The 22,565-nt window shown below is 35.6% G+C and overlaps 1 protein-coding gene across 4 annotated transcripts; it reads left to right on the top strand.

Annotated features, from left to right (window-relative positions):
- Nucleotides 1-1,068: 1,068 nt before the first annotated feature.
- On the top strand, nt 1,069-22,191 carry LOC128189145 (zinc finger protein ush-like). Of its 4 annotated transcripts, none has more exons than XM_052860632.1 (7): nt 1,069-1,191; nt 6,236-6,406; nt 13,034-13,458; nt 15,369-15,489; nt 18,495-18,716; nt 18,829-18,978; nt 19,069-22,191. In XM_052860632.1, the coding sequence occupies exons 2-7, from the start codon at nt 6,367-6,369 to the stop codon at nt 21,879-21,881; spliced, it is 3,771 nt and encodes a 1,256-aa protein (XP_052716592.1). In that variant the 5' UTR covers nt 1,069-1,191; nt 6,236-6,366; the 3' UTR covers nt 21,882-22,191. The 4 variants fall into 4 exon arrangements, with proteins under 4 accessions (XP_052716592.1, XP_052716591.1, XP_052716594.1 ...); XM_052860631.1 differs by lacking the exon at nt 1,069-1,191 and adding an exon at nt 1,992-2,167; XM_052860634.1 differs by lacking the exons at nt 1,069-1,191; nt 6,236-6,406; nt 13,034-13,458; nt 15,369-15,489 and adding an exon at nt 15,560-15,688.
- The last annotated feature ends 374 nt before the right edge of the window (nt 22,192-22,565 follow it).

Raw genomic sequence — 22,565 nt, 5'->3', positions numbered from 1 at the left:
GTCCTGATGTCATACGTGTGAACCTATTTGGAAGAAGAGTCAAAGCAAAATGTTTCTTATACCACTGTTATTGCACAAATAACATCACAATCCAAAACTCATACACTTCATTGTACATGACTATATAGAGCTACATGTATAATTATATCCAACGTCAAGTGGTTTGTGTGATGGGTGAACTAGGTCTCCTAACTACGGGAAACTTTAGTATTGGAATGTGTTTTGGAGAAAGTTACCGTTAACATTTTGTAACAACTGTATGCAATGTAGACTTTTATTATAACAACGGATTTGCCAGTTGCAGTAAGCCCATGGATATCCCTTTCTTTAATTTAAGATGAAGCCATCAACAGTTTGAATTGAAACGAATCTTCGTCATACGAGGAAGTACATGTATTACTATAATTATGTTGCAAAACAATTATATAAAAAATTTTGATAATACATAATCTAAAAAACGATCAGATCAGGAAATGGGATATCATTTTAAAGTAAAACATTGAAGAATCTGAGTTTTAATCTTTGCAACCCATATAAATGGGATCTTAATTAAAATCAATATACAGTTGACTTGTTTGTGTACCTGCATCGCTTTATCCGACAGTCAGGTTGTCCTACTAAAACATTACATATCAAAGGGAATCTTTCAATGACCAGAAACTGACAGGATTGGGTTTTATTCTAAATGTGTGTGGTTTTTTTTTAATGTCTTCTAGTGTTCTCGGTCTTCTTTTTCTGGAACAAAGAATAACAGGCGAGACTGGACATATCGCAGAAACACCTGAGATAAAGAATTCATTTCAGCGATAACCATTGATATCGGCATCAGGTACACGGCGCCAAAACTGTCCTGGTTTTAGGGGAGATCTGTATCTCCGCCTGGTATCGGTGATACAGAAATATTCCTTCGCTATCTGTTTCCTTATCACCGCTTGGCCAGCTAGTATCGAGGTTCGACAAGGACCAGGCAATATATCAATACGCTATAAAACTTATCTAAAAAGGACAAGTGATCCCGAACCTCTAGCTCAGATAAGTAAATATGACAGCGATAAGGCTATCTTAAAATTGAATGCCCCGTCTTCTAACGATAAGATGAACTTTCTAATGATATCAAAAGCAGTGGTACTGCGGACCCAGCAAAGACTTGTGTACCACCTCATTCCACTGTCACAGCTACTGAAAAACCAGGTATCTCTTTTTTTTCTACCATTTTTGTACAATTATTGTCGTTACAAAAATGATATGAGTCTTTATCTCTTATTAAAATTGGTCTTGTGTTTAACCATGTTATAGAATATCTCTGTTATATATGTACATTTATTAAGAGTGTATCCCATGTTTGAATTATAGCATCCATATCATAACCTGTATCGACACAATTTGAATACAGACCATTTTGACGGTCTCTCTGTCTGTTTATTGCCTGAATGTCCGTCCGTCTCTCCTCCCGTTAACACCGATACCATTTAAGTGATTCCTTCGATCTGATATATTTTGCCTTTTAGCCAGTTCGGGTATCTAGATCCAAAATTTAAAAAAAATTTGATCGCGATTTGTTTGCCAAATCATAGACGTATCTCAAATTGCTGAATATTTGCCCTATAACGTTTAATTCAGACAGCCGAGATTACCGTCAAAATCAATTATATCTTCGGATTATAATGGATTTTAACTTTTGTCATTCTAATTAACGGCTGGCCTTGATAAGGCGCCCTATCAAAGCGTACTCGTGTATACACTTGGTTTTTTGATATACCGGTACACGGAATATGTTCACAGTTTATCACTTTATATTACAACCATCTTGCCTGACCATCGTTCAATCGATGATTATCCGAGGGAGGACGAATGAAAAGCCAACAATGTTATCGGCCGAATCATCGGAATCCTTGGTTTGTGGCCCAACGGTCACATGCAGTGGTATTGATAGACAAGTCGATGCCTTGCTCGGAATTAATCAGATATCTAACAGCTTTATCTAGCGCAAATGCATTAATGACTTTAATGAATGATTTGGTGACGTGTTAAGACTATCTGTATCGGGTTTAATATAAGATAGACTTAGATTGGAATTCACCCCTCTATCACAGAAGGTTCCCAACTTTATATTAAACAATACACAGATCGAGGTTTTGCAGACGACTGCATCGTTTTGGTGAATAAGGTATGTTTTATTGTTTTACATTTTTTCAACTTTTTCATATGATGTTCATTGCAAGAAAAATAATTTGCTTATTTAATCTTTTTATGAAATTTCATTCATTGACCAAATTTGGGAAAAAATTCAAAGGGTTTGTTTCCTTCAATTACCGGTATTTGTGAGCCGGATGCTATTTCCTTACATTCGTTCAAATGCGAAAAAAAACCCCAACGAAATGCAATGTTTGCAGTCGTTTAAATTTCGCGGGTGAATATTTTTTTTAAGATTCCACGTTATCGTCTGTATTTTGTCTGAGGTTATTATGTAATTTGGACGTGACCACTTCTTCCTTATATAGGGAGGTTCCTGTGATGATTGGTCCTTATATTCCCCATGGGGCTTCGGTATCAATTCATCTTATCTCCCCGGTACAGTCATTAGAGAATACGTCTCCCCTTCTCTCGTATCGGGCGCAGGAAAATGTCACCTTGTCTACATTATCAGGGGAAGAAAGAGATAGTTCCACCTCACCGACAGTTTATCGCCTCGAAACAAGCGCGGAATAAAATACATCCATATTTGTTAAAATATTATCTTTTACTAGTAAATCAACTTTCGTGTTTTATCAGAAATAAGAACTCGCTTTTTTATCTGAAATAAGAATTGGTTTGTGACTGTTATTCAACCGGTTCAGATGTTATCACACATCTTTGAGCTGTCTCCCGCAGTGAGCACCTCATCACGATTGTCGCTCGGGCAAAGACCTATACCTCATCATCTCTCCGTTGTTATTAATTTGCATTTAGATGCTAAACACTAGAAATGAATACGGTGAAAAAATAAAAAATTCTTGCATGATCAAATAATAAAAATGTATTTATTGTTGTGCGCTGAAAAAATACCTTCTTTCTCTCCTGACCAATGTACATTGCATATTCATGTACGACTTTTTTAATGGACATTGGTTAAACTGTTGGCCTAAATTGAGTGAAATCGAATTATGTATTAAATACATTGCACTTAATGAAATTATGTTGTCTCTGCTTGTTTTGGTTGCTGATTATGATAGTTTCTTTGTTAGTTTAGTTTTGTTTTGTTTTGTTTTTTTTTTGTTTTTTTTTTTGGGGGGGGGGGTGTTCATATAAAATGCGCAATCTGTTAGTTTGTTTATACACTGTACTTTTGAAGGAGAAAAAAACCCAGCTTTTATAACGCATTTGAAATATGATATTCGGGCATATGATATTAGAGCTGATTTTTTTTCTTTAGGTTTAATGATTAGAATAGTCCAATATGTTGCCTGCATGACCAATAAGGCACAGATCGTTGCATATAAACGTTTAATGCGTAACATACTCAGCCAATGAAAACGAACCTAGAAATGACGTACTTAAGTACTATGCGCGCATGCCTGATTTTGTTCGACTTCATTTGCTTTGGTTTCAAATGGTTTACATAAAAAATAACTGTAATAATCTGAAATAATAATTTTGAAATCAACCGATGGAAAATATATTATAATTGATTGAAAAAATATCAAAAATAAAATTCAAATAAATCTTATTCGCATAAACGTTTTTCGTATAGTCAATGTAATAAAAGACTACATAATCTTGATATCAACGGATATAAGTTGTAAATATCTTTTCACAATTAAACTTCAAGAATAATATTGGAAGTTTTTTTCTTCTAATTAAAACACTACACACTTGTAATATATATTTATATCTATTTAGACACACGAGGTCTTACATGTGCTATTATTTTATCTTATCATATACGTTATCTTCTATATCCGCCATCATTTATATCTAAGCAACAATGGCTTTTGCAGTCTTATCCCTGTTTGTTTTGAGAAAATGGTTACACACAATGTCCTTGTTGGAGAAATATTTGAGATTTGATCGTTAGTCGTGCACCAGATTTAAGATTGGCGATAGTAAATAAGATAAGTACAGTTCATAATGCATTCAATCGATCATTTAATACTCAGAGAAGGATGAGGGACAAATTGTCCTCCTAATTAAGAAAAACAAATTATCATAGATATCGCAAAAAAATTTTTTCCCAATTTTCGAGAGGTACTGCAAGAGTGGAGTCATTATTTCTTCGAATGAAATCCCTAAAAACTTTATTTGGATGCGAGGACTTGTTTTGTACTTCTTAGCAATAAAGCCTTTAACCACTACCCCCTCCATAAAACAGAAAGTATTTTTCCTAAAAAAAAAACTGGATAAATTCGGTATTGATTTTTATCTCTCACAAATATCTACTGTGTTTTAAAAAGTCAAATTAGAAAGTATGTAAAAAAAAGAAAAGTTCAGGTGAGAAGGAAGAGCAAGAAAACAGGAAAACTAAAAGATCTTTAGGTCGATGTGACGCGGTACAGATAGACATGAATAGATTGCTACCTTGATAATATGTATTGATTTGAAGATTACAAGGAAATTCTATCAAGATAGAGGAGATTAAGAAGTAGCAGTAGACCGGCAGATAACGATGCACTCCATCGGATATCATCAGATGTTGTGTCATACACAAAATACATGTATCGATTATTTTTCTCTTTTCGTCGTTTTCTAAAAGTTAAGTTGGGTGAAGAATTTTTTTTTGAAAACACTATATATCTCCCTGTTGATATCTCTATAACATAGCAACAAAATAGGGCGGAAGATGTTTGTTTTTTTTAATATTCCATTAGTATTTTAGCATTGTTGCCTTGCTCCACTTCTGTCAATTAGAGCAGCTTGTTGGCTGTCACAAAATTCTGTGCGAAATTTCCCCCAGGGGAGTGGCGGATATTTTAACACCTATAGATATGGTAGCCAATTACCGATAAAGGGGTAGATAATAAAACTGATAAACTTGTATTTGTGTAATTGCTTGACCTCACATTAAATTTTTTTGACTCATAATACATGAACATTTTGTTTGCCCTCCGTCTTAAGCCCCGAACACTTAAAAAGTAAAAGTCATCTTTGCTGTCATAAAATTTTTATTAGTTCGAAGATAACCAAACAGCCACCTTAAAGTCGATTTTAGGTCGATTAAAAGGTGAAAATAATATTGTAATTTGAAAGATAGTACGCATAAGAATTTGACAAATCTTTGACTTTACCACCACCCCCCCCCCTCCCCCCAAAAAAAAGAGATTTGTAAAACATGTGTTGCCTGCATTTCAAACATCAAGAAAAATTACGAAGAAGGCAAGGCTTGGAAACGCAAACTATCTGTCTTGTTAGCAGCGCGAAACACAATAGGGAGAAAGCCATTTTGCATCCTAGCGCTGTTTTTTGCGATTCCATCCCTGTGTGCTATCTGAACAATAAGCGCTGTACATATCAAAGCGCGCACCTGCTATTGAATATAACACCCATACCTGTCCAAGCATAGAAATTACAATAATATGCAATGAGAGAAAGAGGGTTATTTTTTTCGTACTACTAATTTTAGAAGTTTCTTTTTAAAGATTGGATTATTAAAGAGAAAGTCGTCAGTTTTGATAAGATAATGGACAGAAAAGAAGGGTGGACGTTTGTTTAGTTAGCTATGTGTCCTGCCCCCGAGTATCATATTCTATCCTGGCATTCATTCGTGATAAGTACTATTAAAGTATATCTGATGTAAATATATGCTGTGAATCAGCTGATGATTGGCTCTTTCTATTTATCTGAAGGTCGCATCTTGAAAACTTAGAGTAATTCTATCTCTAGAGGAAGACAAACAATCAAAGAATTTTTTCCATTGTACCAAGCTAAAGATGGCCAGACCAGTCATATCCTCAAACTCTTCTCCGGGGCATAAGATAAAGCCGATAATTCGATAAGATAAGATCTTAGATTATAGCAAGGATAACGACATTGGGCCTATCTGGCTATCAGACGCCCTATCGGTCCGGCTTGTATGTGTATGTATAGTCGATGCTAGCGCTCGAACAGGAAAACAGTGAGAGAGAAAGAGAAAAAACCCACACAGTCTGCACATGACAATACTGTCTCTTCATGCTTTTAAAAACTCACGGACGTAAATTCCCCACTGAAAGTGAAGACAAATTGCATGTGTATAAACATGTAGTGACTTTATTTATTTCAGTGACCCGTGAAGAAGTTCATCGCGCACGGCTCGGTCCGAGGTAGACGGGTCACGACGCATGCAAGGTGCAATGTTTGTATTCTAGCCGGGGAGTTCAATACAGTTTATAGTTGTGAACCACGTTTTTGGAAATGTCACGACGAAAACAGTCCAACCCTAAACCTGTCATTCGTAAGTACTTCTACAGCAGATTTTTTTTTAAACATGTTAACATATCTTATTTACAGTTAGAAATCAATATCGTCTCGATATCACGATTTGAGATTAAAAATAAGCTTATTAGAAAAATTGGTCTTTGATTAAGCGCGAGCACTTCGAAGTATTGAAAGTATAAATATGTATTTCTGAGAGATGACATTTTTCCTGTGTGTAGACGATACAAATATACCTTTCTGTCTTATGTTGGTAGACTCTCTGTTTATTTTTACAATCTTTCAGGGAAGATATCTCATCTCTATTCAGTATCTCTTGTTACAGACCTAAAAATCCATCTAAGAAAATTATAAGTGGTATATTATGTTTGCAGATATTTGTAAGACTAATAAATTTTACCATTTTTTTCTTCTTCGGGAACATCTATCTGAAAACTCAGTACTTTAAGCACTGTTTTTTTTTCTCTCAAATTTTAAAAATGCTATATACTTTTTAGGGATCATCAAGATTCAAATTAGTTAAAAACATCCGTACACTTTTTTTGATTATTCATTATAAACAAGAATTAATTTCCATCACTGTATGAAGTTCACTTTTAATTTTTTTGTTTCTTTAGTATTCTATATCAAAAAGTAATTATTTATTTTTAAAAATGTTTTTAAGAATAAATAATGAAATCTGGGAAATAAATGTATCACTTTCTCTTTATAATTATAAATCGGATTTTGAGTTACAAGATGTAAATAGCTAAGATGTAAAATTAAAAATCATAGACATGTATACCCCTTTACTTGAAATATTCCCAGCCTGATTACGATAATTTCTAAATCTTTAAATATATAGTTCTTGCATTTCTTTCATACAATTTTCAATTCAAATTTTTGATATCAATTTGAAGATTACATTTTGGGGGGAAATTCTATATCCGATCAGTAAAGATATCACCAAATCGTGTAGCAGATTTTAGAAATATGATGAAAAGATGTTAGAATATGATTTCAAAACCTCTGTACCGTTCGTTAGGCCTCAGAGATTTTTACTAACACGTTTCTTTTACTGGGTGTCAATCAAACATTATTCCAAAGCATATTTCAGATTACAAGTGCATAATTTTGACAAATAGCAGAATTTTAGAGAGTTTATTTCGGTGGATTTTTATCAAAGGTTTCACACGAACAACTCATAAGACATATCTCTAGCCATAGTATCTTTAGCGCATCTCAGATGAGATTGCTCACATTTCCAAATTTATAAAACCCCAAGTCTCATTTACATGAGACAAACAAATACCTTCTTGTTAATTCTCAATAACCATTTTTGTTTTTTTCTTATCAAACAACCTGATAAGCTTTAAGTTATATAAGCTGAATGTGAGTGCTAACTTTCTTATCAGTAATTAGGGAGGAACCCCGAACGGTGTCCCTCGTGTTATCTCAGGTCTTATCGTACCAGATTTGTCTAAATTCAAATTTATGGCATCAACTTAACTCTATCATTTTATGGGTCCTTAACAATGAAACAATGCACATTTTCCCTTGTGAGATATGACATATTTTAAATATCCGACATTTTCTATCAAGTCCTGTTTTTCCACTCTTTTCAACCCAACCCAAAATAATATGGAGAAGATATTATCAAGCTTTTTTTTGATTGAACATCGTTTGGCATTTTTTCCATTTCTTTATGGAGTCCTTGATAAGAGATTACACTTGATTGTATGAAATTAATCCATTATAGATGATTCTAGGGAGAGATAGTTCCCTGATAAAATTAGATGATAAAAGCCTGCCATTATCAGACTCGCGCAACCAATTGTAATTGGAACCTCCAGCATACAAACGCTGGCCAGCGATAATCTCGCGCGATTTGGACCGAGAGCGAGAGATCGATTTTGGGTAAAATGACTGGACCAATGCTGTGTGCGACAGATAGAACGTACCAAGAGACTGGGACAGTGTACACCAAACACGAAACGATAAAGCAATGTTTCAATAAAGCGATCTGGAAGACAACGATAGCATATCGCGAACCCCCATTCTCCGAAACCGCTTTCTTTTTTCTTATCATACTTCCAGCAATGCGTTTGAAATGCAAATTTAGTAATATAATTTATCAATACCACTGATATTAAATGTTACGTCGGAATACATATCAGATGAGAACTCGAAACCAGGATGGAGTGTTTGGGAGATAAAATTTAGAACCTGACGGAAGCCGGATAAGTGCCCTCTCCCTAGACGCGCAATATTCTGCAAAGAATTGGCATATCGGGAAAATAACGTTTTAACTGATTGTTCTTAGCATATCAAAAGATGTAAATTTGGTTGGTTATACAATTACAATGCATTTATCTTTATTATGCAATATAAAATTTTGCCATAGATTGGCCATATTCTAATGTTGCCATGACAACGGATTCATATTTTCCCATTATCTAAAATGTTCCAAAATCTTTTAATTGATTGTTTTTAGTTATAGTTAGGTTCGTTCCAAAATTATATTCAGAAATCACTTATATAGAATGTTTTGATATTTGAAAAACTGAAAGATAATCATGCAAATGAAGAAATTTAATTGATTAACGACAACAGAATATAAATTTTAAAATAGATTATTCTATCAAAAAGCTCTACTACAAATTAATTTTATCAAACATGGAGGATACTGTAAAAAAGGGTTTTAAAAGAGGTTGGTACCAGAAATTTTTAGATATGATTGTTTTAGCTTTAAACTATTATTTAGTAAAAATAGATTCCATATATTTTACCATGAAAAATTTAATGTATTCCTAAATCTGTATACGGAACTCTTCTTCTCCATAAGATCAATACAGCCTAAAAAATGGCCGCTACAATACAGAACCCTTAAAACACGTTAACTATAAATGAGTTTTTATACTGAGGAAAATTGTTCTATCTTTTACAAAAGAAAATTATATTTATCAAATTTGAAAAAAAAAATTTTTATGAACAACAAATACAGAAAAATATCAGTATCGTTTATGGTCAAATAGGAACTGAATTTTAGATCCGCCTCTTTTTTCTTGACAACCAGGTGATGAACTGGTTGTTGATGGACTTTATCGTGATCTGTTAACAACGACATTTCAATATGAACATGTTTCACTGAGAAAGCGATGCATTTGATAATAAATCAGAAAATTTCAGGGTAGACAGACCCCAAAGAAACATATGCTTAGCGTAACGCAATAATGGCGCTAAAGTAGTATTATCTGATAGCGATCTCTTAAATCTGTTTGAATTTTATTTAATTTTATCAAATTATTCAAATTAACAGCCCATCACACGAAGCTGATAAGTAAGGGTAATGCGCCGCCTGGCGGGGATTTCTATAATTGATGATTTGTAGTGAACCAGAAAATGCCGCAGTCATATTTTTGCAGAGGAAGGTAAAAAAAATGAAATTTGAATAATCATGTCTAAACAATCATTAAAATCATTAAATACTCGTAAATTATACCAAATAACGCAAAGGGCTGCATTAAATTATTGATTTCACTATCCTGAAATCGTCGCATATAGTATGAGTAGAAAAAAGAGAACTTTTGCGTTGAGTATTTTGTTTCCTGAACAAAAGGAAGCTCCCCCCGAATAGAGAACTGAATACCAGGTGCCCGCCGTCACCTTTTCAAAGAGGCGAATAGGTGTCGAAGCTAGATCTATGATAAGGGTCCTATCAACAAAATCTAGCTTTTTCTGTTTGTCAATCCTTTGCTCGACCATGACAAAAACTTAGGACAGTTTTCCGTGACTCTTGCATTTATTTCAAAAAGGAATAAGGCGAGAAGACGGATAGCTATCTGTTATGCGCCTATACTTATTCAGATTTCAATTTCGAATAAAAGAACGTGTTTAATTTCTAATCTCCTTTTATTTATCTCTCGATTGCTATCATTTCATAAACTTCATGTAATTAAAACCAAAGAATGTTTTAACACGTTGACTGCCGTAATTTTCCATACAATCTAGACCTTGAATGAGCGATTTTTAAGATTATTAGCACAGGGAGAAAAATATTATATTTATCTAAAAATCAATTGTCACCGCCACTAACCCGCTATCGGGTTACCATCCGAAATCTTGAGAACGCCTTGGGGAGAGTAAGATTGAAAATCCTACCATTGGTTTCAAAGATCATTATCTCTACGAGGTGTTGTATACCCGATATCCTAGTGACAAATGTTGGTACATGTATTCCTTGATTATAGCAAGAATCAGAGGCATAAGCTATGACATTATACCTTAGCCCATATCTTACTGTATCATTATGAACAAACAAATTCCAATATTGATTTTTTTTTATATGTTGCTTTTTTATGAAAATATCTAAAAATGAATTTAAGCTTCAATTTTAGGTCTTTCTTTACTTTTAAATTTTAACTCAACAAACACGGATTCCAAAAAAAATGTATCCCATTTTTTTCTGATTTGTTTGAAGATACTAAACTTCCTAAAATGCTAACCACATTATTTTAATTTTAGATGTAGATACACGCTATTAGCATGAACGGGTAGCGACATCTCTCCTAAGTGAAACGCGGACTACAATTTGTTTTAAGCCATACTTTAGTTCACTCCAACTTTTGATAAAAAGTCAGAACTGAAGCAGGACCTGTTAGAAATGCTTTTGATCAGCTGATTACTAAAACATGTATTAACGTATCTCTTAATAGTATCCTAATGGCGTTTTATGAGATTAAATATCTTTGAAGAATTCTATCATTATCACTGGTTCCCCCTATTTTCTTTGAAATGTCCTTTTTTATGAACAAACCTACAAATTGTATTTTTACTTTGGCTGTTGAAATGATCAGAGTTTCTGTTGCCAAAATCTGCAACACCTCGTGTCGTTTTCCTGGCGTAAATTTGTCGAAATGTGAATATATTACTTTTGATCAACTTAGGTATGAGTGGACACGTTGTTTATCTCTCGTTCTAATCTCGTTTAAAATCTCGTATCTTCCAAAATCACTGCTCAGTACCATTTGTGGCAAAAAGGAAAAAGCTTTTGAACACCTTTTGCTTTTAGATGGTATCATTTGACTCGATAAATTAAAGTACTCCAACGAAAATACGAAATATGTCTTCTGGGGAAATTTTACCTATCTACCTGAAAATGGGTGTAGGTTTTTGAAATAAATGACTGTGGTCCCAAAAACGAGGGAAATTTTGTAGATAAAGAGTGTTTCATGTCCCCGCCACCACTGATAGGGATCAGACTGTTCTTGGGGCTTATCAAACGAGATTGGTGTATGTGGGGACATGCAATACGCCTGTACTCTGTTTTGACTATCTCCCCTACGCCATGCAGGTATTTTCCGATGTCCGATTACCGACGGTTCTTTCCGATAGTAGGGTCAGTGAAGTTGATATTTTGCGACATGTGTTTTGAATCAGGTTTTCTTTTGTCTTTATGTCCATATTATCAGCTTAGTGATCTTCCATCACACCCCAAAGGGCTCCAGGTCTTGGAGCTTGAAGTGAAACTCTGACCCCAAACTCTCGCGAGATCCTGTCCAGATAGCGCGGGAACTTGTACTCGCTGAGATTAGATAACGCCTGTCTACTGTTTCTTGCAAAATATTTTGGTATCCGTAATCTTCAAGGGACAAAAACTTATAATGAGTCGGCGATATATATGTCTTCACTGAATACTATCTCTTCTCGTGCCGACGATAGCAGGAATTTGGAAACAAAAGCTCGTGGTTTATCGTCTGATCGGAAGGTCTTTGTTATCTTTCATTCCCGCCTAAATTAGTGTTAATTTGCGTTATCGTTCGGCATCAAACTTATAGCATACCCGGTCAGTTGTTCACCTTCGTATAATAGGTAAAAGTCTGATTGCTTTGCTATTTCCCCTCCAAGTTCGTCTGATGAGTTTCATTGATTGTCATGTAGAGAGTCGTCCAAATTATTTTCGTAATGATAACACCACAAGATACTGAAATTATGATAGTCATGCGAGAAATGTCACATTTTATACAAGGTTGGTGTAAGAAAACAAACTAAAAATTTATAAAAAGCTTAAACATTTATAAAGGCGTTTCACAGACTTGCATTCACACCATCTGTTGCCAAAGTAGCGAACTATATTTTTAGAAAAGTGTATTTGACTATGAAAAGTCTTTTATTTATTTTGCATGATATGAGCCATCCTTTGTTAGTCAATGTGTCATATTCCTAGAGTGACCACAACCACATGGGTTCAATCTGTGTCCACAGCGCGCACTGATGGGGACCCGATAAGGCGGGAATCAGATGGGTTGTATCTTCTGGTACAGTTTGATAAATATAAATCAAACGTCTTATCAGATGTTGCAGAGAGGTTCTGCAGCACATTAATTAGAAGTCGAGAAACAGGAAGTGCCCGGTCAGGCTACTTTGTCATCTTCTTGTAAACATCGCTTCCCGTCAGTCCCACCCTGGCCCCCGTGCAATAAACCAATAGGATATTTTCTGTCATCATTTCGACCCTTTTCGTAGTTCATAATTTTTTTAACTTTATTTTCTTAACACGTAAATATATCATACACAGCTGTTAAAAATATGAAAGTTTACAGTTTTAAGTTGCACTGAAACAAGTTCTCTGAACTCTAATGTTTCTCTTTTTATTCATTTGAAATAGGGTTATCAGAAAATGATGACAGTGACTCGGCGATGGAAAAGGAGATGTCGATTGAGGAAAATGGCGAGAACAAACCAACGGATCATTCCAGTGACTCGCAGAACGGTGCTTCGGACCAAGAAGAACCGGAAGTGAGTTTAAAGGTGTCGGAAGTACAGACAAATAAAGAACAATTAGACATCACTGTGAAAAGTGAAGCTTCCGAGAGCGAAATGATTTTAGAAAGTTGTAACTCTTTAAAAAGAGTCAGTGTGCCAAACAACATCTTGTTTCTGAAGAGACTAGATGAGGAGGATGCGAACATCGCAGGTCGCTCCTGTCTTTTATTCAGTGCTATCCCATTGCCTTCTGGGAGCTGTATTGGTCCCTTCAAAGGAGAAATTGTCTCCCTTAGTTCCATCAAACAAGGAGACTTGGTCCTACAGGTGAGGCGAAACTTTTTTTTATACCTTTAATTCTTCTTGCTCAGACTTGTAAAGATTTGTTACTTAGCTTATTTACTACAGTATTTATTTTTGATCATTCGATTTTATACTTAAAATTTTGATTCCGGAACTAATTGGAGGATTGGTTTGCGTGTATATACAAACTCCTCGTTTTATCAAAACTTAGCGAGTATAATATATGGAGAACGAGTTATTCTAAAGGTTCCACCCAGGGTTCTGCTAACTTTCGCTCTCACACAATAGGATTTGGGCGATAAGATAAGGAAAGCATTACAACTTTACGAGTACCTGTTTATCGTGATTTGAAGAGTTACAATGCGTCATAAACCTCCTCCTCCATCTCAGATAACTATTGCTAACTCGGGGATCTGTCACCAGTCATCTTGTATTGTGCTTTAAATAGCCGGACAAAAAACGGAACTTTTAGATTATGTTTTTTACATGAAATTCTGTACTTTGAACATCCAAAATTTTCATAAAGCGGGGTTTCGAAAGTATATTGTACCTATATATATATATATATTATTATCTTGCCATGATGACTAGTATATTTAAATAATTATCTAGCTAAGTATAAACTTGTATATAAAGTAATTGAAATGTTGATAAATAACAAAAAAAACCTCAAATAATAAACATAATGTTATGTATACATATATATATATATATAAATTATTAGAAGAGGTTTTCAAACAAGTTTAAAACATTAATAATAAATTTTAACTCTAAATATTTTTTCTTTGTATTCAATAATAAAAGTACTATACTCGTTTTTAAGTTTTCTAATATACTTGTACCACCAGAATCTGAACAAAAGTTTATTTTAAAAGATACTTTTATTATTTTACAATGTAAAGTTTGAACGGTAAAAATGAATTCGCATTTAGAAAACGCTAAAAAGATCTATAGATAATTGCTAATTTCAGTTTTGTTCAAGCATCAAGAGCCCTGGTATTTGAAAGCCTCGTAAAAGAATTTTAATGCATACTTAATTTTTTTTCTCCCCAAAGAATTCAAGTTATAGAGGTCATGGAGTATTCATTATCTACTTCGTAAGAAAACGTATCAAGGGGAGATAATTCTGGTCGTTATCTTACGCAGTCTTTTCACGGTATCTTTTCTCACGAGTTTAGAAGTTAGATAAGTAAATAACATTTCATTTTGATGTGTTTTATCAAACTCTGTGATATGGCTATCACTCCATATAACCACGCACCGCTGATAGGTCGGATAAGGGGATCTTAGAAGGTCACGTGATTCATCACAAATCAACTATGTAGCCGTCCTAATAGTCGATATTTTTAGATTTTAGAAAATGAAATAAAATTGGTTTATTTTTATACTTTGATAATTCTTAGATATCCTTTACAAACTCGGAAATGCGCACTTCGTTATTTTTTTCTTTTTGGAGAAAAAGTAATTTTGAAACTTAAATAACATCAAAAAAATTTCTAAACAAAAATACAATGTATGAACACAATGACTAAAAACATTATATAAAGAAAGAAAATTACGGTATAAGTTTTTTTTTCCAAAGCAAGTTTCGATGGGACCAAATGATTTTCCGTGATTTTGCCCTGTGATATGACTTCGGGGATCCGTAAACTTGACTTCAAGATTCAAAATTCGATAATTCTTAAATCCAATCGTTGAAATAAAATGAAAAACACATGTATTAGAGATCTTCTGACTGATTTTCGTGTGAAAATCGTAGTTTTTGCCACTTGGTAAGAACCACTATATAAGATCGAGGACTTGGTGGTTGGAGATTTTTTTTTTATTATTTAACTACAGGAAATCATGAAATAAATTCGGAAGGATCTCATCTAAACTTTTATTTCTTTTATCAAAAAAAAAAATTATGATCCTATTCCATTTGTCAATTTCAGGCCCAAGAGAAGGAGGGTGAGGCCGGATTTGTGAGGGTCCTGTGTGATAATGGTTCATGGTTATCATTGCTGCGCCCCGCCCCCAGTGAATCCGCCAAAAACGCCTCAGTGTATTTTGAAGGTATTATGCATTTTATTTTATGACGAGTAATCTCTATTCCTTATCTTATCTTTGGTTTTGTGCAATTGAAGTTCTCGGTGACGCGGTCGAAATCCGCTGTCTTCGCCAGATTTATGGACAGTCGAGATAAAATATTTCTTTACATTTGATTTTATTTGGGGATATCATTGCAATGGAAAGGCAGGTGTCAACCTTCTTTGTAAGTTTTAAAACCGACTTTTTTCTCTCTTTCTCCTTTTTTTTCTTTCTCTGCTTTTAGTTATTGTATTTGCCATTTATATAAAAATCTGACATAAATATTAAGTTTTATCAGTGAGGCTCCAAATGTTTCTGGTTATGGAATAAAAGATGCGATAGGGAAATCCAGTTTTTACTTGGCCGGAACGATAACAAAAAAATTATTTTGGGTTGTTGATACAATGGCAAAAATATTTAATAGAAACTTAATATTGTAATTGATTTATACTGCTAAATGTGCAGTGATAACGGTTATGAATGAGTAGAACTAACGAACATCGGGTGAATTATAGAGAGATGGCGATCTAAAGGCCAAACGTTCGTCATACCCAGGGTGCTGACTACCAACGTGTAACTATTGATTTGTAGATAAATGTAATGGGTCTGGAGGCCTAACTGTATAAAACGATATTCTAAATCAAAGATAAATTAAAAATATATTTATCGCTGAATATTAATTCTATATCGCACCTATCAAGCAATCCATTATTCTTTTTAAGCGTATTGGCGCGAAGCAAAATTCTGCAAAACAGTTGATAAAAGCACGACTTGGGTCTTTGATATGGAAATACTAGAGACTTGATACCACAATAATCCGATAGCATTTATAGGACGATAAAGGACGCAGATTTTGATATGCTAATGGCACTTTATTCTCGGACAGATGGATTATTCGTCAGATGAACAACTGTTGTTTTATTGTTCTGATTCTGCCAAACATATTTGTTAGCAAAAGACCCATTCCCTTTCTTGAAGCACGATAAACATCGGGTTCGGATTTCTCCACCCGGTCTGGATATTCTCGTTGCAATAAACGTTTGTCAGACTAAGCTGATAAGAAATCGGGTGACAAAGAAGCTTATCGTATTTGAACTTGCAGATAGTATTCCTTTTTATTTTCGCGAGACAGAGAAAAAGATAACTTTTCTCATTATTCTGTTTCACTGCTTTATGAATATTTTATTTTCTTGACATTGCATAATTTCAGCGTTATGAAGGTTATCAGTTTTATCATTAGCCCATATCAATCACATATACTGAAACCCGATCCCCCCGAAGTCTAAAGCCGGTATTATAGGTGTCCACTTATCCATTGGGGCTTGTGATTGTGGAGATATATAGACAGCCTTTTTTCCCTCTCTGTCTATGTCTCTTTGATAGAATCTTATGATAATAGAAGAAACGAATTCCTCATTTATTTACTATTTTGTTTAAAACAATGCTATTCAATACAAAAAAATCAAGATTCCTTTTTCTTACTAACGCATTGTCTGGGACTTTGGCCCCCAGCTGACTAGCATTCGGTTCGGGGATAATAAGATCTCTTTGAAACTTGACAAAATAAGGGAATTATCAGTACTTACATCTGATTGTGAACACAGATAAACCCCCATTTAAAAATAAATTAAAAATTTGGTAGATCGCTTAATTGCTCGTAAGTGTATTTGTAAACGCCTTTTATCGTGTGAAAAATCTGGACTTGGTAATTAATGTCACGAAGGTAGGAGAGAGAGAGAGAGAGAGAGAGAGGGGGGGGGAGAGAGGGTAAAGAAAAGATAGTGAGAATTTTATACTAGTATGCTGCGATTGGTAAACTTCAATCAGGCATAACGCGTCGGTAAATCAAGGCACCGGGTACAATTTGTCAAATTTCAGATTTAAAATTTTTTCACAGATGATAAGGAAGAGAGGTGTGCGCAATTATCTTTATCCTTAAAATATAATGCGACTTATCCAAATTAAGTATTTTGTAAGTTTCTCTTTTTTATTATTTATCCAACATTTAATGGCGCCATATACATTAGCCGAAGTCGTCAAATTCGAAAAGAGTCTGTAATTTGTAAGAGGTATGTTTCTATTAGTTCGATATGATCTCAAGGATCTAATTGGATTATGATAAAATCAATATTTCTAATTGATCTGTCATCCGTACAAATTTTGCAGGATCCTTTTTGAATTTTTATATCTTAACTAAAAGGCTTTTATCAGCGAAAGGAGATAAAATGGAAATATTTCAAACATGTTTTCATGCGAGTTTATCTCTGGATCTGTGGCCCTTCTCTGAAGATGAACATCGCCTCTTCTTTGTCGCTGCACATTAACTGACTTAGTACATATCACCAAATCTAGAAATGTTTTAAGATGCATTTGCTTTATGTATTCAAAATTTAAAGAAGAAAAAAAACACTCTTTCCCCCGTCTATTTCTATCGTGGTAATACCGTCTCAGATTGTTTAAAATTTGGCTAAATTCAGTTTCAGATGTATTTTCTGATAAATTATGTCGCTAAAATACTGACAAGTCTAGACCGATTGACAAGAGAGTGTAAATAACCCGTGGAAAATCGTCTTTATGATTTCCAATTTTTACAGCATTTTAACTTTCTGTGGTGTGTGTCGATTTTTATATGAATCTAGCGTTTACTTCTTAGTCATCTCATAACGCTGAAGAAACAGCATCCGTTCCTACTTATCTGTCAACAGACAAAGCGACCGGCTCACAAAGGCGATTGTCAGCCATCTAAGTTAATCTAGCAACTTAAAGGCTACTCCCTCTCAAACTATCTCCGTACATATTTTTCCTGTTTTATAATCCTCTATAAATATGTTTTTATCTTATTCACTCATCGCATGTAGGACTGAATTATTGCAAGTTTCACGAAGATCCGATAAGTTGTACGATTTATTGAATCTCTGATATATTGCATTTGCAACAGGAGGAATAACTCCACCAATAATTTCACTAATTTCTCGTGAATTGTTTTACAGACGGAAAAATCTGGTGTGAAATTGTGAGTGACTTGAGTCCAGGAACAGAATTGTTGGCATCTTTTACGATTAACTCGAATAACTTACCAGAAAGTGACGTCACATCTCCTGAGGCGCAGTCGACGGACGAACCAATGGAGACAACCCATGTACCAAAAGTTGAAACCCATTTGCCGAAAAGTCCACCTGCTCCAAGTGTGGATAAACCTGTTCCCTCACATGGTTTGTAAAAACAATTTATTTTTTGTAAAAAAAGATTTTTTTTTTACTTCAAATCTAAAGTGCTGTGGAACTGAAGGCCCCTTGTGTAATCACTAGTATCTTATGGTTGCAGCGGCCCTTTTGTATGGTTGCCAATTCTGTGGTGTTCGGTTTAGCAGTCTAAGGACTCTACAGGGTCATCTGACCTTCTATTGCTCCAAGAAACCCCAACTACCAGGGCAACAGTCGGAGGAGAATGACTGCACAGAAAATGACAAAGCTGGTAAGATTATGCTTCTTGTAGACGTTTTAAAGTATTGTATAAAGTAAATTTTAGACAATATATTTGAATTTTGATCTTTTCAATTATCAGGAATGCGTACTGCGAAAAAGAGAACTCTCTCTGAGAGATCACAGAGTCCTGATGGGAAGTTTTCCTCGCCAAGTCCTGGGAAATCCGACGTTTCATCAGAATCGGACGGCGTTCCAGCTAAAGTGCCAAAACCGGAACTATTCAAGTGCGATATGTGTTCCTATTCTATTGACAAGCTGTCCAGTCTGAACCGTCATAAACGAATCCATAATAGGGGCGACAACTCGGCGATGGAACACCAACACATTGCTTCTAAACAAGACACTTATTGCAAAGACTGTAACATTCAGTTTTCTTCCTTCAGCACATACAAGTGTCACAAGGAAGTGTACTGTTCCAAAAGGTTCGTAGGAGTTGGTGCTCCTTCTCCTTCGCCTAAGCTGATCAGTCCTGGAAGTGATCCTGGGAGACTAATGTTGTCTCCAGCAACTCTCCAGCAGGCAATGATCGGTGTATCCACAAAAATGAGCAACGGGCAACCGCGTGTTATTGTTGCTCCTCCTTTATTGGTATCTTCAAAGGAATCTTCTGATATTAACTATAGTTATCCTACAGTTATAGTACAACCTGTATTACCGACGCTAGGTGAACGCAAAACGCCACCAAAGGAACTTAGAGAAACTCGGATCTCAACCTCGAGTTCCCCAGACATGCCGTTAGATTTAAGCACGTCCAAAAGCGATAGTCCAAAATCCTCTTTTTCGACGACATCAAAAGCCAAAACAGAAATAGAAGAGGAACAAACCAAAGAGTTGGACCTTTCGATCAAAGTAAAAGAAGAAAGATTAAGTCCGAAATCGTCGTCCTCGATGTCGCCCTCTTCCAGACAGATGGTGACACCCAAGTCTTCTCCAAGCTCCCCAAACAGCCAGAGAAGCGACGAACACTCTATGTCAGAGTTACCTCGCCTGATGGCATCCCCCATTCCGCCCCTAATCACTGTTCCGCAGCTGTCTTATATGGGAAAACCAGTTCCTGCGTTACCCCACTCCGTCAGTAAATGCACGGACTGCAACATCGTCTTCTACAAACGTGAAAACTATCTGATACATAAAAAGCATTACTGTTCTAGTCGCCAAAACAAATCCACGTCAGAAGACGAAGACGGAAGTGCTGACCTGTTGTCAAGACGACAGGCTATCGGTGCACGTTCGATTGCCACTCCTGAACGTACGCATTCCACGGATAGCTCTGAAAAGTCTCCTCAAGGGAAAACTGAAGTCAAAGAACCGGTTACACCAGGACAGACAGCAAAGTCTCCCCAGGATGAAAAACTGAGTCCATCCAGAACACGAGAGGCGGGGGAAATAATCTACCGATTCTATTGTGTTCCTTGCAAAATAAAATTCAGTTCTGCGAGTACTTTGCAAGCACACAAAGAGTTCTATTGTCCGCATGGAAAAGAAAGCGAACATACAGTTGTAGGGAAGAACAGAATGGAAGGAAAATCGTCTCCAAAATCGGACGAGGAGGCCATAAAGTGTCCTCGTTGTGAGGTGATGATGCCGTCCTCTAGACACCTAAAGATGCATTTCTGTACGGGAGTCTCCAGTCAGATGCCAATATTTCGGTGCATTTACTGTGATTTCGTCACTCAAACCGAAACAAGACTGTCGGAACACATGAAGGCCCACATGCCCAACAAAGCATATCGCTGCACTCTATGTGGATATCGCGGAAATACTGTGCGTGGAATGAGAATGCATGGCAAGGTCCATCTGGATAATGGAGAGGAATTTACGGATGATCACATGATAGAGATTGAGGAACCGCCGCTGATGCCAATAAAACTAGGAGACCACGTTTCATCAGAAGCCGGACCAATAGACGTGGAAGCAGAGTTGATCCGTCTAAAGAACGAACCCTACAAAAGGCGACGCTCAAGAAAGTCCTACGAAAAAGCAGAACACGCGTCTTCAATACCAAGAAACTTTTCTAGTATGTGTATGTATTGTGGACAAATCTTTACAGACATTTCAAACTTCGCCATGCATTTGAAACTTCACGAGATGATAGCCCTCCAAGCGGCTGGGGTTCAGAACTACAAATGTCAATATTGCACATCTTTATGTGACTCTTTTGAGTCTTTGATGGCGCATGTTTACAACAAGCACCCGGAAAAAATTCCTCGAGACCAGTCTAGTCCAGGATCGACTTCTCGATCAAGCCCAGGTACAACCAAAACGCCAGAGCAGAAATCCCCCTCTCCCCAGCCAGATCAACCTGTCATAAAAACCGAGCCACAATCTTCAGCAGAGGAAGAGGAGGAGTCCCGTGAAACAACGGATCAGGAGTTGGTTCCCGTCAAGAGAGAAGCCACTACTGATAGCGAGGAAAGTGGAAATACCGAAAACATTCCAAACGAAACGCTGTCTTCTTCCAAAAGAATCAAAGAGGAAGTGCAAAGTGAAAGTTCAAGGTCACCCTTGGAGACCTCCATTGTAAATAGAGACCTACCAAAAAGTGCTTCCTCTTCCCCTAGATCTCAGAAATCCCCAATTAGTCGCGATTCTACGCCCAAAACCAAATCAGAGAATCCAGAAACGGTCGATAAAAAATCCTCCCTAATGATTCCCCGAGTTGATCCTCAAATGATGCCATACTATCACGTGGTCCCTGCAGCTTTCCATGTCCTACCAAACATGGTAAGCCCTGTGTCGTCACAGATTGGACAGTCGCCAAAACGAACGGACAAGTACTGTCGCCATTGTGATATCTCATTTACCTACAAAAACTCTTACCTAGCACACAAAAAGTACTATTGCAGTGCCAACATGTCGTCGGAGGAAATGACTTCTCCTGCGCAAGCGTAGAAGATAACATTCCTTTAATTTCTATGGTATTTTGATGCAAAACCTGATAGACTATTCGGTAGCTTTTTTTAAAGTTACTTGTATGAACGAGTGGTAATTTTAGCCGCGATTGACATATTATTTTATATACATCAGGATGTTTTTTGTGTATGATTTGAATCGGTGCTTCAACCCAATTCACGCCATTGCTATTGGTTGATTCAAATTTTTGAATTTTGTTGCGTTCACACTGTGTTTAGTGATTATTTATTGTTACATATATGTGTTCATATTTAATCCGTTTCTAAGTAAAAATAAAAGATAAAAAAAACTTTTTTTGTTTTTCTTTGTATCCTATGATTATCCATTATACGATGCCGGTTAATGTCATCCTTGATAGACATAACATAATTTTGATTGAGCCTAACCTATAATATAGACAACCAGTGTATTCATTAAATGAAATTGTAGTCTTATCAAATCTATTAAATGCACTTAAAAAGTTAGAATGTTGGTAGGTTTCTTCAGATAATGAGAAAATCTTCGCACAGTTGTACTTGATTTATGGTTAGATTACGTATCAAATTTACAAACGCATGATCTAATTACCTGTTCTTTTTGCATATTTATATTTTAAATGGAAACGTCCTGGTCAGAATTCTACTTATATATTAGAGGTGTAATTTACTCAATATACATTTGTAA

The sequence above is a fragment of the Crassostrea angulata genome, chromosome 6, assembly GCF_025612915.1.
Source record: "Crassostrea angulata isolate pt1a10 chromosome 6, ASM2561291v2, whole genome shotgun sequence".
Classification (NCBI taxonomy): domain Eukaryota; kingdom Metazoa; phylum Mollusca; class Bivalvia; order Ostreida; family Ostreidae; genus Magallana; species Magallana angulata.
This window is presented reverse-complemented; position numbering and strand designations above follow the sequence as displayed.

Bases quoted from the DNA above. Each gene is read 5' to 3' on its own strand.
- LOC128189145 (XM_052860632.1), top strand. From the start codon at position 6,367: ATGTCACGACGAAAACAGTCCAACCCTAAACCTGTCATTC. The intron at 13,459-15,368 runs GTGAGGCGAAAC...TGTCAATTTCAG, and splicing joins AAGGAGACTTGGTCCTACAG to GCCCAAGAGAAGGAGGGTGA. The intron at 18,717-18,828 runs GTTTGTAAAAAC...TTATGGTTGCAG, and splicing joins TAAACCTGTTCCCTCACATG to CGGCCCTTTTGTATGGTTGC.